This window comes from Montipora capricornis, chromosome 3, assembly GCF_036669925.1.
Source record: "Montipora capricornis isolate CH-2021 chromosome 3, ASM3666992v2, whole genome shotgun sequence".
Lineage (NCBI taxonomy): Eukaryota > Metazoa > Cnidaria > Anthozoa > Scleractinia > Acroporidae > Montipora > Montipora capricornis.
Window position 1 is genome coordinate 72668607 of NC_090885.1, and position 17457 is coordinate 72686063.

Consider the following 17457-nt stretch of genomic DNA (forward strand, 5'->3'; position numbering starts at 1 on the left):
ACAGATGACCTTTCTGAAGTTACTGGAAAGCCTGCAGCATTGCAAACAAATGGCGCCGTTTGGGTGGTCTTTTTTTCTCTACTCATTGACCTTCTCGCTTTTACTGTGATTCTTCCTCTTTTCCCATCGTTGCTAGAATTTTACGCTAGTAACAAAGAGGTGAGCACTGGTTTTATAATATACTTACTCAGTAGCGTTTTAAGGGACTATTTCCAAAAATATACGGGATAAATTTTAATAATGTTGTGTTTTTATAAAGGTTTGTGCCTTGAAAACGAATACCGGTCGTTTCGCCAACGTGTCAGTTCGCCAACGACCCGTTCGCCAACGTATGAAGTCTATTCGCGAACGTCTAATGCCAGTTCGCCTCCAAATTTTTTCGTTGAAAATAATTGCAATTCAATGTTGATGTGAACCGCCATATTTGTTATTGAACCTTTCAATGCGCTCCAATCCCCCCTCAAATTTTATTGGGTTTCTTTATTGATAGTTTATTGCTGGTCATATTCTTTTGCAAACTTGGTGGCTCTCAAAGGAGCCGTTTTTTGGTTGCGATTTTTACTGACTTCAGTTTTGTCACAGCCATCGCAGAGGAGCGCTTCCTGTCTTGCTGTTACATGTACTTCCTCATTGCAATAGATACAATAATAGCAGCTGCTTTCTATCTCGATTGACTCTTGTAAAAATATTTGATCAGCGAAAATACTTCGATAAGTTGAGTGGGTTGAATTGAACAGAAAATCACAGCCCTTTTATACAGCAATGCCGGATTAAGCTGAATCAAAATCGCAGGAATTTGATTCGCAGATATTGTTGGTGTTATCTGTTCTTTGTTGTAGTTACATATCATTAAACATTTAAACAATATCCTACTCAAGTTGAAAAAGTTCTCACTTCCTTTGCAATATGCTGCACAAGCGAAGTTAACGAGCTCACATTGTTTTTATCGCATTTCTAATTATTCTTCTCGTAACAGAGAAAAAAAGAGACCGCCAGAGAAGCAGGCTGTAGGGGGAACATTTAATACCTTATTACATGAAATTTTCGCGACACGTTAATTTTGCGTTTTTTGAGGTTCGCATATTTCACGACACGTTAATTTTGCGATTTTGCGAAAATTTTACATTTTGACTTACTTTAATTTCGGGTTTTTGAGTGAGACACACTCAAGGACAGTAAATGGACAGTTTGAGGATTGTACAAAAGAAGTGCTACCTGGAGTAGAGACGGAAAGCAGTAGCGATGGAGAGGACCAGAACATTACCACAGAATAGCTCAAAATGATTGTTATAAAATAAACGTGTGTAATAAAGTCGCTGTTTGATATAATGTGAGTCAATTAATTTTCGCGTCATGTTATTTTCGCGACATTTAATTTTCGCGTCACTTAAATTTTGCGATTTTTTTTAAATCGCGAAATTCACAAAATTAACGTTTCGCGAAAATTTCACGTAATAAGGTAGTTGATGGGGGAAGGAAAAAGTTTTGCCGCAAATATTTAATCAGTGTTTGCAATTGATGGAGAGACGAACAAAATGGACGCACTTAAAAATGTTTGCCAAAGACGGATAAATGCATCCAATATCTTGTTTGCGTTTCAAGCAATGCATAAACCCTCTGTGAGAGTAGAACAAACACGTAGGCAAAACTTGTGGGGAACAAGTGAACGTGGCCACCAACCATTTAAGGAACAAATCGAGGCTGCCTCTTTTCAAAGATGCTCGGACAGCATGAGTGCACAAAGACAACGCAGCATGGCCTTGGCAGTCCTGGCACTCTTCTTTTCCATCAGCATACAAGATTACAATCTGACGTTTTGCTGGGTGCGATTTAGATGGAATAATGAGTGTGTTGTAAGCTGTGGCCACCGATAATTCTGTTACTTGCCTTTCCTTTATCAACTCTCCACTTTTATTAGCAATTAGCTTCAAAAAGTCGGGGGTGATCCAGTCTACCCCAGCATAAATAATTTGCGGGAAAACTGTGGAATCATCTGCAGCTAATTTTGAGCTAACAACAACTATGTTATTGGGGGATTCACTTATTTTACACACACTCCGCGTTTTCCGCACTCTGCATTCTCCACACACGGTCTGTGCATTTTCCATACACTCCACGTTTTCCACACACCCCACATTTTCCACACTTCGCATTCTGCACTCTGCACCCGCATACATGTAGTCTTTTAAAGTATAACCAATTTCGCTCAGAAAAAAAAAACTATATTATAATATTATTTTGACATTGATATACCAGTAGTTGACTGTGATTAAAATAACTGATGATGACAAAGTGTCGTCAGTGAACCAAACAAGCAGCGAACAAAGAAGCAGGGTTCGATTTGGAATGGGACAAAATCCAAAGTCTGGATGCAAACATTGTTAACTTGACAGCAGAGTTGTTGAATTTTTTGGTTGACAAAATTTGTTGAAGAAATTTGGAAGGAGAATGGGTAAAAGTATCCGCCCAGAACTTTGCAATGGCTGAAATTTCAATGAAAATGATGAGGACTATTTCATAAAGATCACTTGTCACCTTTATACATGTATAAAGCTCGTTTTGTTGAGAATAAGTGATAATTGCATTGTTTGCTCATTCAGCCCATCTTTCCCTGGCACTGAAATCAAAGCCGCCACTGGGCTTTTCAGAATGATCATAGATTACCAGGTGTAAGAGTTCGTGCAGGTGATGTTTTATCGATGTTTTGATAGGCTGTTAGTCTCATGTTTGAATTATTATACATTTTGAAGCACTGTACACTAGACTTGCTTTTAAAGGGAACATTAGGTTTTGCTTGTTTGGAAATATGTAATACAAATCAAGGCAGATGAATCTTGTGTAAAAGTGTTTACAAGACCCTGTAACTACATTTGTACTATCATTATGATAATATCATTTTGTTTTAATAATTTTAAATGATTGATTCTTCCAGGAATTAGGCATCAAAATGATATAAAACCAAAATGATATAAAAAGACAAATTTGAACTCATTACAATGTAGGTACAGTAGCAATATACATGTATTGCAACATAGTTAAAATAGTTATTTAAATCAATGTGCTTTGCTCTTTGCTTTAGGACTGGTTGTACAGTACAATAATGCACCAAGTGAACTCATTCAGAGAGCTGCTGGGAATGCCAAATAATGGACGCTTCAATGCTGTGCTGTTTGGTGGTACAGATTAAAATAATTACAGTACTTTGAGAAATAATATATATTTTTTGCTCTAAGCAACTTGAGGGCTATTTTATCACTAGAAATAAAGGCCTCTGCACTTAGGTTAAGGAACAAAGAAAACCTACATGTAGAATCTGATTTCCAGTACACAAAATGGCTACATGGGGTTAAGACTTTCCAGACCATTGCAAGGAGGAGTTGGACCTTGCTTTCTAATGCCTTTAGGAAGATGAGTGAACTATCCAGATAATTTAAGCTCTGAAATGTTTTAAATGTCTTGAAACAGTTGAATTAAATGACCATAAATGTCCATTCTATTGTTTTACATAATTTTTTTTATTATTGAGAGACTTTTACTGTTGTAGTCTTAATTTTTATTAGGTCCGTGAAGATGTACTTTGTTACCAGCATCAACCAGCATCTGATGCTGATAAATTTCTTTGAGTAAAATGTTTGTGTACTGGAGCCTTCAGTTGCAGAATTAGAGAGAACTACATTTTGTCATAGTCTGCCCAGAGAACCTAATATTTATTTATTTCTCATCTTTTTTCAGGCTTTCTTGGTTCCTTGTTTTCTTTGCTTCAATTTTTATGCTGTCCTTTGATTGGTGCCTTTTCTGATGTGTTTGGAAGGAGAGTACCTATGATACTTTGTATGGTAAGGACATGTTTTACAATAATATTAGTTTCCATTATAAATAATAGTCATGAAAACGGAATGGACATTCAATGCCCCTTTAAATTTAAGTTTAAGTGGGAGGTGCGGTGGCCACATGGTCAGTGTGCTCGACTCCAGATTGAGTAGTCCGGGTTCGGGTCCTGGCTGGGGACATTGTGTTGTGTTCTTGGGCAAGACTCCAACCAGGTGTATAAATGGGTACTGGCAAATTTAATGCTGGGGGTAACCCTGCGATGGACTGGCATCCCATCCAGGGGGGAGTGGAAGTACTCCTAGTCGCTTCATACTACAGAAACCGGAGATAACAGCCGGCCTGGTGGGCCTTCTAGGCTTGTAGCAGACTTTTAAAACTTTAAGTGACTGACTTTACCTTTAGAAAATATGTGCCTAGACTGCCAGTTGTAGCTAAGGGATGATTATAGATATTCATAATATTATTACACTGTATTTATTATTATTATTGTGATCTGCTGTTAGGTCAGCACTTAAATAAAGTTATTATTGTTATTATTATTATTATTATTATTATTATTATTATTATTATTATTTAAACTGCCAGTAGATAATCCACTTACCGTACAATGTAGATCGCAGATTCCCAGAGTAAACTGTAGGTTCTATAAGGCAATCAGATTCAAGATAGTGATTTGATCTACACATTCAAGTACTGGAGATGATCCATGTTATTAATGCATCAGTGGTTATTTTAGGTTACATTTTGAAGTGTGTCCATGTTTTTGACAACAGATTGATATTAAATGTATTTTTGCTTCAGTCTAAAATGATATTTAAATAATGTTTTTAGATAGGAGTGCTGGCCTCGTATGTTTTGTGGGCTTGCTCTTGGAATTTCACTATCTTTGTCCTGGCACGAATCATTGGTGGCTTATGTAAAGGGAACGTTACGATCTGTACAGCTATCATCGCTGATGTCACTACAGTAAGGAACAGGGGAAAGGGAATGGTATGTATACCTGCAGCATTTTTGATTCCAGCAGATTTTGTCACAGTGTCATTTATAGCAAGAAGAGCTTAATTTGGCAGAATAGCGAGAGTTACTTCCTCCTCTAATCAGTGTCCCAGATTCCATTCCAGGATTCTCTGCAGTATTTATGGATTGCGTTTGGTGGCTCTCTTTGCTTTTTTTTAGTTATTAGGTATTTCCCTGCTAGTCCAGGCTTCAATAAATTAATGACTTTTCCATGTAGTCTAATTATTAATGGTGATTCTTCTACTGCTCATATTTCTCATCTCAAACCTACAAACCTTGTTTTCTTGGTCCACACTAATAGACATATTCATATTCTCGGTATTGGACTGGAACTAGCTTGCAATGGAGGCTAATGCGGGAGAATATATTAAAAAGTATTTGCATTTGAAAAGATTCCCCCGCATTAGCGTCCATTGCAAGCTAGTTCCAGTCCAATACTGAGAATACGAGTATGGTCTATTACAGACTAAGTTTTTAAATTAACTAAGGCCTTAAATTAACAGGAAAAACGAGGATCTGCATGTCATGTAAGTTTCACTATGGACCAAGAAAACATGGTTAATAAGATATTTGTCTCATTCCTGAGGTATATAAAATAAAGTAAGGCATGCAGGAAGGAAACTAGTTGAAGTCAAGCGGAATGTTCAACTGCCACAAATGATTGGCATGCGTAAAGATCTGAAAAACTAATAAATCTTACTGGCTTTTTGAAATAGTTTCTTGCAAGATTCAAACAGTTTATTTCACATAATTTATTAAAACAACATCAAAACATGCTAGAAAATGATTTGCATGAAAATTACAAATTTATCAGGCTGGACATCGGGCTGTACATGCTGAAGAATAGTATGGCCTGCTAAAATAGTCAGTCATAGTGCATGTACTAACTGAAAGATATTGTACTAATTTTTATTGTCACCCATGTCCTTTAACAAACGTTTGAACATTTTTGTTGTTACAGTAGTGATAGTCATTTGTCAGTGTAGCGTGCAAATTGTTAGCTACAATATTTTGGGCTTCTCTTTTCTTGTTCGCTCTTCCTTAGTCTACCAATTTAAAGTTTCAATACTCCTGCTGCTTTCTGCCAATTTTCACCACCCATTTATATGTACAGGGTTTTCGATAGAAGTTTCAGTAAGTGGCAAAAGTGGAGTATGGAGAACATGCACCAAAGGGGCCTTTCCTGAGGGCCAAAGGCACAAGCTTGTAGGGGGAAATTTGTGAAATTTCAGGCCTCTTAGAATGCATTTCCTGCATTCTGGAGCATAAAATTATGGTATTTGAAGAGAACACTAATATCATCAAATTTTGGCTTTTTTATTCAGAGAGGGTATAACCTGCGATGAGGCGTACTTTTCTTTTAGACAGGGTGTGAAAAGGTATGTGCCCTGTCTAAAGAAAAGTATGCCTCGTTGCCAGTTAAAGGGAGAGAGTACAATTTTTTTCTTCAAGGCTCCCTTGCATTCTGTACAGCTGCATGCAATGTATTTGATCTGCTGTGACCTAAAAGACCTTTTGCGAATGTCGAATTGTCATGCTTCAAATGTTTAATGATTAGAATTAGGAAGCTTACACCAAGAACTGGATTGCTGGACCGCTGCCTCAAAATCCCCAAGTGAAAACTACTCAGAATTAAGGCTAGCCTCTTTTGTTTTTCATGAACAAAACTTTGCCAATTCAAGGCTCCTGTTCTGTGTGAATGTTTTTTGTGTTTCGTAAACTTTGGGGTTAATCTCCAAGGAAAGGTAGGCAGCGAGTTAATGTGGAGTGCCAATCAGTTTCGCCGGCTCCCGGCTCTACATGTAATTGAAAACCCTTAGATAACTGCTAACATGCTGTCCCCTGGGCCCAGAATGGCTGCACTCTACAATCAGTGTCATCATTGCCTGTTTTTATGGTAATTATGAACTGATCTGCATATTAATTTTTTTTGTACCAACAGGCATTTGTGGGTATTGCATATTCGTTTGGCTTTATCATTGGTCCTGTGATTGGTGCAATATTTGCAAAAAGGTCATCACTTGAGAGTGGAAACCCTTATCTCCTACCAGCTTTGTTTGCGATCACATTAACTGTAGCTGATATATTATATGTGTGGTTTTGCCTCAAAGAGAGCCTACCAGAGGATAATAGGGTAGGTGACACTGTAGTGCTTGTAATTATGCATGTAAATCTCAGATGTTGTTTTTGAACCCGGTGTTATTCTCTTAGGCTAATGGCTATTAGTTTCACCCATTTAGTGGACTAATCAAATCCTTCATTTTAAGTGGCTACACTACTAGAGGACTATTAGTAGTACTCCTAGAGTAGAGAAAAGCGTGACACTTTTCGTTTGTTTTATTCCCAAATGAATATTTCTTCAACTTGCATTTGCTAACTTTAGTATTGCCTTTTCTGTCTGACTAGTTGGGTGATACTAAAACAATTAAACCCTTCGCCCTCAAGGGCTACGGGTCTAATTGTTAATGAGCCTCTAAATAATCATGGTAAAAAGGCAGCTGTTCTCTGTATTTATCTGTTACTTAAATCCTTTTTCTTCAGGCCAAGAGTCTGGTATCTGAGTTCAAAACTGCTAGCCATCTACTCAACCCAGTCTCGCTCCTCAGATTTGATGCCGTAGATATCAGATCTAGCAAAGAAGGTTTGGCACACAAGTAGTATTTATTCACAGAATAAGGCATTAACTACATGTAGGGTGACATCCACCATCACCATTCACACTCACATGCATCAAGGGGCTTTAAAAAGCTACATATTCTACATTGTAAAGTCACTGTTGTATCAAAATGGAGTTAAATGCAAAGCATTAAACTAAAGAAACCTGGCGTTGATTGCTCAGTAGAGCGATCAGTAATTCTCAGCAGCACACCTAATTACATGAATGATTGCATGTTAAGGATGTTGCCCACTAATTCAAAGGTGTTTTTGTCCCGGTTTTTGATTATGCAGGAAATGTAGATCTGGACAAGTGTCATTGAAATCCAAAAAGAAAAGTGGGGATAACCACACATTTTTCCAAGATAATTGATGAATAATATTTGTAAAAAGCTTTAAAGTATAAAGCAATGTTTGGCATTCATTCTCAAATTGAAGCTTAATTATCTCTCAAAAATGCATTGTTACCCCCAATTTTCTTTTTGGATACCAAGAGTACTTAGTAAGATCTACTTTCTATGGATAGTTTTAAACTGTGGAAAAATATCCCTGTATTAGTGAGCATCACTGATAGGAAACCCGGGTATCTCGAGATGTTCAGAACATATCCGCAATAACAATACTAAGCACCGTCCTTAATAGCATTTTTCTTTCATCAGATCTCTGTTCCTCCCTTTTCCCCTTTTCCTCTTGCCATGCAGTGTCATGGCTGCTACAAGAGCATTTCGCAGTAAGCAACACTTCATTCAGTTTAATACTGTTGTGTTATTGTAAAGACAATGTGTTTTTTTGTTTTTATTGTAGATTTAAAAACAGTGCAAGGCCTTGGTTTGGTTTATTTTCTTTTTCTTTTCTTCTTCTCTGGTCTTGAGTTCACACTGACGTTTTTGACTCACAGAAACTTTCAATATTCAAGGTACCAGCGTATGCTAGTGCTGTGATTTTCTTCTTGAGCCTTTAACACTTGGCCTAATTTTTTTAAAATTTGTTATTTGTTTGCAGCATGCAGCAAGGAATGATGTTCTTTTTTATAGGAATTACAATGGCACTTGTGCAAGGTACGCTTGTTTACAGCTGCACAAAATGCAGCATATTCTCATAGAGTCCTTGGTTGAAGTTATCCTGTAAGCAAGCTGTTCAAAGCGCTTTGAAGAGCTTGCTCGCAGGCTTAAGTATTCTCGCCCACTGTCACCTTGCATAGTCAAGCAATTTCATGTTTTTTTTAGTACCATGACACTCCCTTTTAATTCTTTAAGTGAAAATATTTATTCCCTAGGTGGACATGTCCGCAGGCAACCTCCTGGCACTGAAAAGAAAACAGCTCTTAAGGTACTGCCATCTATAAATTTGGGTGTCCCCAAAATTTGCCCTTTGGACAATAAGCCCCGCTGACTCGCGGTGTGCATCACTGGGTGTTTCATTAAATGGTCTTTCGTTTTTCCTGTTTTTACTGATGATAGCTGATAAATTGTTTTTGTTTATTCTCAATCTTAGGGGATGGCAGCCATTATGCCTGCGATGGTTATTATTGGTTTAGCCAAGTCTATTCCAATTCTTTACGCCGGACTTGCGCTGTTCTCATTTGGTATGTTTTCAGACACGCGCAGAATTCAATAATATCACCGCCCAGTTTTGCAAAAGCTGATAAACATCAATCCGCGATTAAATACCAAAGATCTGGGATTGAATTTCGCTCGTCAAAAAAGGTTATTACAATGTGATGTTATGTTGAAGGAAAAAGGAAAAAGAAAATGCTATGTCAAAATAAAAGACTAAGAGTCTTAAGGAAATTGTTTATTAGTAAGTAGACTGGAAATTAAAGTAGGTAAAGTAAAATGTAAGTAAATTGCAATTTTTCCAGCAATCAGTCTAGGATTAGCTTAATCAGGCGTTGAATAACTTGGCCCTTCACGCTGATGGTCATTATTTTCATGAACCCGGCTTCTAGACTGAGAAAACAAACGTGAGAGGCAGTCTTGTAGAAAAAGAACGAATTTTTAAATTACTCTGTTAATTCTTCATTACTCTTCATTTAAAAACTAAAGGCAAACTGTTTACTTTGAGCGATCTTTGAAAGTTAGGCAAATATACACCCTTTTAATAAGTCTAATATATGCCGTTTTCCGCTAATGACGTCGAACTCTTGCATGAGTTTGACTTCATTAGCGGAAAACGGCATATATTAGACTTATTAAAGAGTGTGTAGCATGAACTCAAATTCGGAGGGGGGGTGGGGGGGAAGCGGCCTGCTTGCTGAAAAACCCTTACCCTATTTCAGACCTACAGACTTATTCAATAGTTGGTCTGTTACACAGTTGGCTGAATAAATTGAGAAGGGCTTTGTTGATGGTCTTATCGCCTAATAATGAAGAAGCTTCTTCTAAAAAAGATACCCCATATTCAAGAATTGAGTGAACAAACCATGCCCTATTTCAAACCAAAACGGCAAAAAAAAAAAACAAAAAGCAAACCCTTGCTCTTGTGTGTACCTTGCGCTTAACCACTCGAAAAAGTGAGCTTTACGCAGCTGGTTCTGATGCATAATTGTATTATTTGTCGGAAAAACAAAAAAAAGATTTTCTTTGTCTTTTTGCAGGTTCGGCAACAGTTGTGCCTTGTTTGACAACTCTTATCTCTCATCACGGTAACAGTGACTCGTTTTTCTGGTTTACAGTTTCACGCTGGTTTTCAATTGGAATTTTGTCATGCTCTTAGGATTTTTTATGACTCATTCGCTTATGAGTAAATTTGATACTTTTAAAGCGAGTTTAAGTGCAAAACTATCACAAAACAACTTTGCTCTTGGACTCGCTTTAGTGTTTCCCATTAGAAGACTAATATGGGAATAGACCGAATGCATGAATGGCGGCCAAAAAAAATTCTTTCGTTTATGTGCTAATTAGACTCACTAGCCTCGCTCTCAAGCAACATTTCTTTTGTATTTTGTCCATGCAAACGAGGCTAGTGAGGTTAATCAGCACATAAACAAAAGAATATTTTTTTGGCCGCCATTTATGCATTCGGTCTATAAGGCATTATTAATTTCCCTTCGAAACAGAAGCAAAGCACCTTACAACTACAAACAATAGCAAACTGTGTACTTATGTCTCACATTTTGACACATGAAATGACTACGTTTAGTGGGAAACAAACTAGTTTACGAGTTCACAAAATGTGTGACTTGTTTAATTATTCACTTATTTCTTACCTCATTACTGATGATCATTGTCATATTTTTTCTCGCAGGAAATGCTGACCAAAAGGGAAAGATCATGGGAATATTCAGGTCCCTGGGTGCGTTAGCACGAGCCATAGGTCCTGTAGTGAGCTGCACTGTGTACTGGAGTGTGGGGCCCTTTTGGTGTTACTTCGTTGGAGCCCTCTTATTTATGATCCCCATGCAGCTGCTTGCAAAGCTATCAGCTTGAAACATTTTTTACAATACTATTATTTTTTCACCGACGGTACAACCGCTTCTTGACGTTAGTGGCGACATATTTATTCGAGCAGGCGAATGTACACAGCACGGAGCTAAAATATCTTAGATACTTTTATTGTTTAAAAAAATTAAAGACGTTTGAAAAAGTATTGGTTTTCTCCAAGTCACAGTAGGTGATATTTAAGGCCAGAATTGAGTTTTTTTGATGAATAAAAAGGATTAGTTGGGAAGCCTCATTAAATATGGGATAAAGAACCTTCATCTAGCAATTGTCTTGCCAAGGTAACGTTTATATTACTGTCTATCAGGAATTGTCAATTAAATTATTCTTTATGTAAGTGAGAAGTGATCATACGAATGCTAGTGCAGCAGTCAAAAGGAGAGGGAACAACTGGATGGTTGAAATTCGTTCAAGATATGAATATACGGGTGTTCAAACTCAAGTCCGGTACACAATTTTCTCACAAAAGAACTTTCGTAAACTAACTGTTGACAAAAGCATAGGAAGGTTGTGTTTGTCAACTAAAGGGACTGGAAATTGTTGACCCTTCCGTTCTCGGCTTTGTCGGGTTAGTTCTTTGTTTTTTATCAGTGATCTCTTCTTCCAAGTCAAGACGGCCAAGCTGAACGCTTATGCTGATGATCATCAGCATATTATTCCCACGTCGATCCAGCGACTCTAGACGCATGCGTATCTCATAATGCTAAGGTGGCCAATCACTGGTACCATGAAAATGGAATGTTAGTTAACGAGAGCAAACACCAGGGTATAGTCCTTGGTGATACGGACTATAGTTTTTCCTTCCCAGTAAAGGACACATTAGAGACTATTGGAATGGATAATAAGCTCGATTTTTCTAGTCACGTATCCAATTTATGCAAAAGGATCAAAAATCAATTTAATGTTATGCTGCTCTTTCGAAAACTCATACCCAGGGACACCTTACTTAAGATTTACAATGCGCACATTTTACTGCATTTTGACTAGTGTTCTTCAGTTTGGCATTTTTGTGGGGCGCGAAATACGGATAAGCTAGCGGAGCTAAATAAGAGAATACTTAGACTTAAACTTGGGGATTACTTGTCTCCATATGATAGCCTTCTCACTGGGGTTAACACTAATTCCTTATGCAATACTGAGCGCGTTCAGAAATTCCTTATATTGTTATATAAGAGCCTGTTTTTCATTCATTTTCCGGCTTATATGAAAGATATGTTTTCACTTCGGTCCTCTTCTTATAATCTTCGCGGTAATAACACACTGTCACTTAGAAAACCTAGAACAACTAGTTATGGCCTTAATTCGTTTTCTTACTTCTCATCTAAGCTATGGAATACACTGTCTGACTCTATCCGTATGGGTGCATTTATAGATTTTAAGAGGGAAATCCAGGGCCGTATCTTTGTGTAGTCGCTTTCGCCTATTTTCATTTTTGCTGTGTAAATTTCTAATGACATTGATGGATGACCTTTATTTAAACACGATAAAAATTAAAGCTACAAGCTTGTGGGGTCGTGCATAAATAATTAAAAACATAAAATAAATCATAATTTTGTAAGATATAATACCATTACAATAAATAAATGATGCTAAAATATTTACAAGGTTGTCGACTAATAAATTACGAAAGTTCAACTAATAGATTGTCAATTGTACATGAAATCAGGATTTCTATGCCGCGTAGTCGAGGCGGAGGTGGTGTCAAATTTAAAATCCTTAAAATAATCCTTTGTTCGTATTAGATTGCGGTCTTTGTTGCTCAGATGCGAAATTCCGTTCTCATTGAGACAGATCGTGTTCCATAGAACGGTGCCTCTGTAAGCCAGTGAATCCTTCATAAATCTAGTTTCGAATCTCGGTACTGATAAACAGTCTCCACCGCTGCTTAAAACGCTGCGACAATTGTAAGTAATGTCGTAGGCCTGTCGTGAGCTTGTCGCATGCGAGAAAAATCGTACCGTGTAAATCGGCCCTAACTGGTGGTGGTGTTGGCGCGAGAGACAAATTAACGAGCGGAGAATTGGGAGGGGCACTCTGTGTACCAACGCGTGAGGACGACTGGGAACGAGGCTGGATCGCGGATGCTCTTGGGGGTTGCAAGTTGTCATGTTTCCAGAAATGCAGCAAAATTAATTAAATACAGGTCCAATTTTGACATCCAACACAAAGTCTAAGCCTTTGCTAACCATTTGCTAGGTTAGCATTGCTTTTAGCTTAAGATTTCTTTCTTAAAAATATCAAGCAACAATGAGAGAGACCCGCAGGTAGCACAGCTAATCGAGGCAGGTCGTTCGTTAGATTCAACTATGTAAGATTCAAAATTGGACCTGCATCTAATTTGCTGCATTTATGAAAACATGACGAACAACCTGGAACCCCCAACGGCACCCGCGATCATAGACACTCTACATTAACAGGCTTCAGTTAGAAAATATACATTGATGAAATGGTATATGAAATGAATCATATATGAACTGCGGATATGAAATCAAGTGAAGCTATGATCTTCGCAGTTATTCATAACTCATCATTGATTCATTCCTTATGGGACCATTGGAAGCCACAAATGACCAGCTCCCAACGTCAGTGGCTTCATAGCTCAGTTAGTTAGAGCGTCGCACCGGAATCGCGAGGTCACGGGTTCAAACCCCGTTGAAGTCCTGAATTTTTCAGGCTTCTCTACGCAATTGTAAAAATTGCGTTCATAACTGCGAAGATCATAGCTTCACTTAAAATATACATTGTTAACTTGTCTTCACACAACCACATTTACATTGCCAAGTATCTTTTCGCCATTAGAGATGATTAGCATAAAAAACCTGGGAGACACCATTGTCCTAGCGCGCGAAATGTTCTCTTCCGGTTGTCAGCCGCGTCTCAAAAACGCGCGTGCTTGAGCTCCTGAATATGTTAGCCGCACTTGGTAAAACAACCACGTGAAGTCATCAGATTTGAGGTTTTGACGACAACGTGAGCAAATGTGAACCTTTCATTCTCTATTGCTATTTTTACTCTGAAACCACTCGAACCAATTTATCTTACGGGATACTTCGCCCATATTGTATGACGTGAACGAGACGGAGTAATCGCGAAAGACAGCTTAATGCAAAGTTTGAGCTAACGTTTTCGTCGACGTGGTCGTCCTAGATCTTAAGAATCCCTACTATTTCAAAGGAGAACTTGTACAACTCGTTTCGCGCTCGAGTCTCGGCCACCCCAAATTGTCTCTTCCTCTCGGCCGTTTACTTCCGATTGCGTGACAAAACACGGCTCGACTGGCATAGATGGCACTGTCAGACAGGTTGTGCGCAGGCTTCATCTCTCACTACCTCGAGTCACCTCGAGTGTCATAAAAGGTTTGTGGTCATCGCATTGCTACGAAGAGTACGCTGAAAAAACTTAAACGCGAACTACGGAGAATAATTAATTAGGCGGTAAGAGATTAAAGTGGGTTGCAAGCCACTTAGACATTTTACTCGTCTAAGGCCCAGGATAATACTGACCGCCCTTTTGTAAGGATACATACTACAGTAGGTGAGTGTCATTAACGATCAAAGTTCACATCATCGCAAAGAAGAAAATCCTTCTTTGGATAATCTTTTTTTTTTCAGCCACTTGCAAAAAAAGTCGTCACCAGGAAAAAGGTATTCACAAGGAAGCTCTACTTGAAGCCATAGCATCTACTTGAAGCCATAGCATCTCTGTTAACTCGTTTCCCAATAACTGTTACTTTGCCCGTAGTTCGTGCGTCTTTTTAAAGACTTTGTCCCATGCGGCGCCGTGTGCCGAAGAAGAGGAAGAGAGAGCACCAGAGTTTAAATCCGATCGAGAAGCGCAACAAGCCCTTGAAAATCCGGCTTCTGGAATATGCAAGATCTAAAGTCAACCTCTCAAAGTCAACAGATCTGCTGTAGGAAATGGTTCTTCAAAGCCAGAAGCAAGCCGCAATTCATGATTTCTTTGGATCTGAAGACACGAGTGTGACACTTAGAGAAAAAACAAATGTATGCAGAGTATTATACATCGTTGCTGTTTTGAAAATGAGAAAAAAAAAATGTATGTAGAGTATTATACATCGTTGCTGTTTTGAAAACTGCGAAAGATTACAAATACATTAAAGTTGACTTCGAACCTAAACTCAAGAGAGCTGTTAAATAATCTGCAACGGTTGTTTTCATAGAATAAAAGCCATTTAATGTGCTAAAAATTAACAATATTGTGCGATTAAGATTTGTGCAAACCTCTACATTTATGCATTCGGTCTATAAGGCATTATTAATTTCCCTTCGAAACAGAAGCAAAGCACTTTACAACTACAAGCAATAGCAAACTGTGTACTTATGTCTCACATTTTGACACATGAAATGACTACGTTTAGTGGGAAACAAACTAGTTTACGAGTTCACAAAATGTGTGACTTGTTTAACTATTCACCTATTTCTTACCTCATTACTGATGATCATTGTCATATTTTTTTTCTCGCAGGAAATGCTGACCAAAAGGGAAAGATCATGGGAATATTCAGGTCCCTGGGTGCGTTATTTTCATAGAATAAAAGCCATTTAATGTGCTAAAAATTAACAATATTGTGCGATTAAGATTTGTGCAAACCTCTATTAAGCGGTTTCACTGTACGACCAAACGAAGCCATCAGCGTGCCAATTAATTTTTATTCTATGTCCACGAAATCAAGCACCTACCAATAATGAATTTTCGTTTCGATGTTAAAATTGTTAACCCCCTCCTGAAAATCACTTCAAGTTGGACCAAGAAAAAATGAGGGGACAGAGAGGGAGGCTCAAGGCGTTGGCCGGGATATGTTATGTCCACGAAAGTTATTTTTAGACGAGCGGAAGTCTTTGTTCTAGGGGAAGTCTGTCTTCCGAGACGTCCGCATGCAGTCTTGCTTCGCTCTCAGGTTCTTAGTGAAAAGAGAAAATGATGGCGCACGTGGAAGGCTGATGAATATATATTTTCTTTCAAACATCGGACCGAGGTTGGCGTGCATGCGGACGTCTCGGAAGACTTCCGCTCGTCTAAAAATAACTTTCGTGGACATGACATATCCCAAGGGCTGGACCGGGAGCCTCCTTCTCTGTCCTCTCATTTTCTCTTGGTTGGACTAATGACGTCAAATCACTCGGTTTTAAGTCGGAAACATGGTGCAACTTCGGCCTGACATTAGCCTGCGAGCAGGCTCTCTGAGGGACTTGGGTTGGAGAGAGCCTGCTCACAGGCTAGCCTAGACATCGGACATCCCAACATCAAAGTGAGCACCTCGTCGATCTCGTCGTTTCGTCTCGCTTCTGCCTACGTCAAGGATGACGTCATAAAAATTACACGTTAAGCTTGCCAAAGTTTATTTGAAAAAAGCTTCCTGAACTACCCACTATTTGAATTGTGGAACAAGCGAGAAAACAAAGATATATATGTTTAACCGTTCTACGGTGTTAACCAGGCTTACCCGAACGAAAGATGATAGGAAAGTCTCACTTAAAATATGTGTTAGCTATCACTGAACTCATGACCACGACCCAAAGATGTACTGCAACCTCTCATATTTGCCCGATTTCTGGATGCGACCAAATCAAAAATGAATCCTTTCTCTTTCAATGTCCTCGATACGTTCTCTACTCTCAGGAAATCTGCGATTTTTATGAGTACCGTTCTCCGAATTGACTGATTGATAGACTGACTGATTAACTTAATTCCCAGGATGGTTTTCCTCATCGACTGATTCAAAATGTTAACAATTGACTATTTGTTTGTCTCATTAACTGTAACTTATTTTTTTGTTTGTTTTCCACTAGGGTTTTTTCAAATGTGGATGCTTTTGGAGAGGGGGCGTTGGGATTTTCGGTTTTTCAGTTTTGGCCATTTCCGAGGCCGGTTTTTCGGTTTTTTGCACCGACAAACCGAATTTTTCGGTTTTTGTGTCTGTTACGGTTTCGGGTTTTTCCTTATTTAGCATTTGGTTTTCGGTTTTCAGCCGAAATACAAGCGTTTTTTCGGATCTGGTATCCAATGCCATTTTCGGTTTTGCCTGTTTCGAATCTGGTTTCCTCGACTGCGAGCGCGTGCAGCGGGAGCCAAACGCAGACGTCATGACTGAGAGGAATGCGTGACAAACCTCAACCTCTGCGTAGGTGGTCGTGTGCCTTTGTTCTGGAAAACAGGTCCAGGTGCAAAGTGAAAAAGAAAGAGAGAAGCCTACAGAAGCTATAGAACTGTGTTTGGTAAGTCAATGGAATCATGATTTACATTAAAATGAAAGGACTGAAATTAAAGCCTAATCGACCTTGAAAAATCCTTGTTAATCATCTTTGTTCCCAGGGTCTTCATTTACAAATAGACCATGGGAACCATGTTGTCGTAATTGACCCTATCCTGCCGTCAGTTTTGGAAGACTTAATTGCACTGAGAATACGTGGTATTTAAAGTGATGATATATCGAAGCAATATGCTAGATCGTTTGGTGCAACTGTGAAGGAGAGCGTGAAACTCGCTCCACACT

At 38.6% G+C, this 17457-nt stretch overlaps 1 protein-coding gene across 1 annotated transcript in view; it reads left to right on the forward strand.

The window, feature by feature from the left end:
• The window catches only part of LOC138043985 (major facilitator superfamily domain-containing protein 10-like), an 11534-nt gene extending 337 nt beyond the window's left edge, over positions 1-11197 (forward strand). The window contains exons 1-12 of the mRNA XM_068890530.1: positions 1-159; positions 3080-3176; positions 3733-3836; positions 4663-4821; positions 6791-6982; positions 7390-7489; positions 8308-8419; positions 8506-8561; positions 8780-8832; positions 8998-9088; positions 10100-10147; positions 10750-11197. The exon at positions 1-159 is cut by the window's left edge and continues 337 nt beyond it. Of these exons, the coding sequence (XP_068746631.1) occupies positions 1-159; positions 3080-3176; positions 3733-3836; positions 4663-4821; positions 6791-6982; positions 7390-7489; positions 8308-8419; positions 8506-8561; positions 8780-8832; positions 8998-9088; positions 10100-10147; positions 10750-10931 (1353 nt within the window). The 3' untranslated portion in view covers positions 10932-11197. The remainder of the gene's footprint in view (positions 160-3079; positions 3177-3732; positions 3837-4662; positions 4822-6790; positions 6983-7389; positions 7490-8307; positions 8420-8505; positions 8562-8779; positions 8833-8997; positions 9089-10099; positions 10148-10749) is intronic.
• The last annotated feature ends 6260 nt before the right edge of the window (positions 11198-17457 follow it).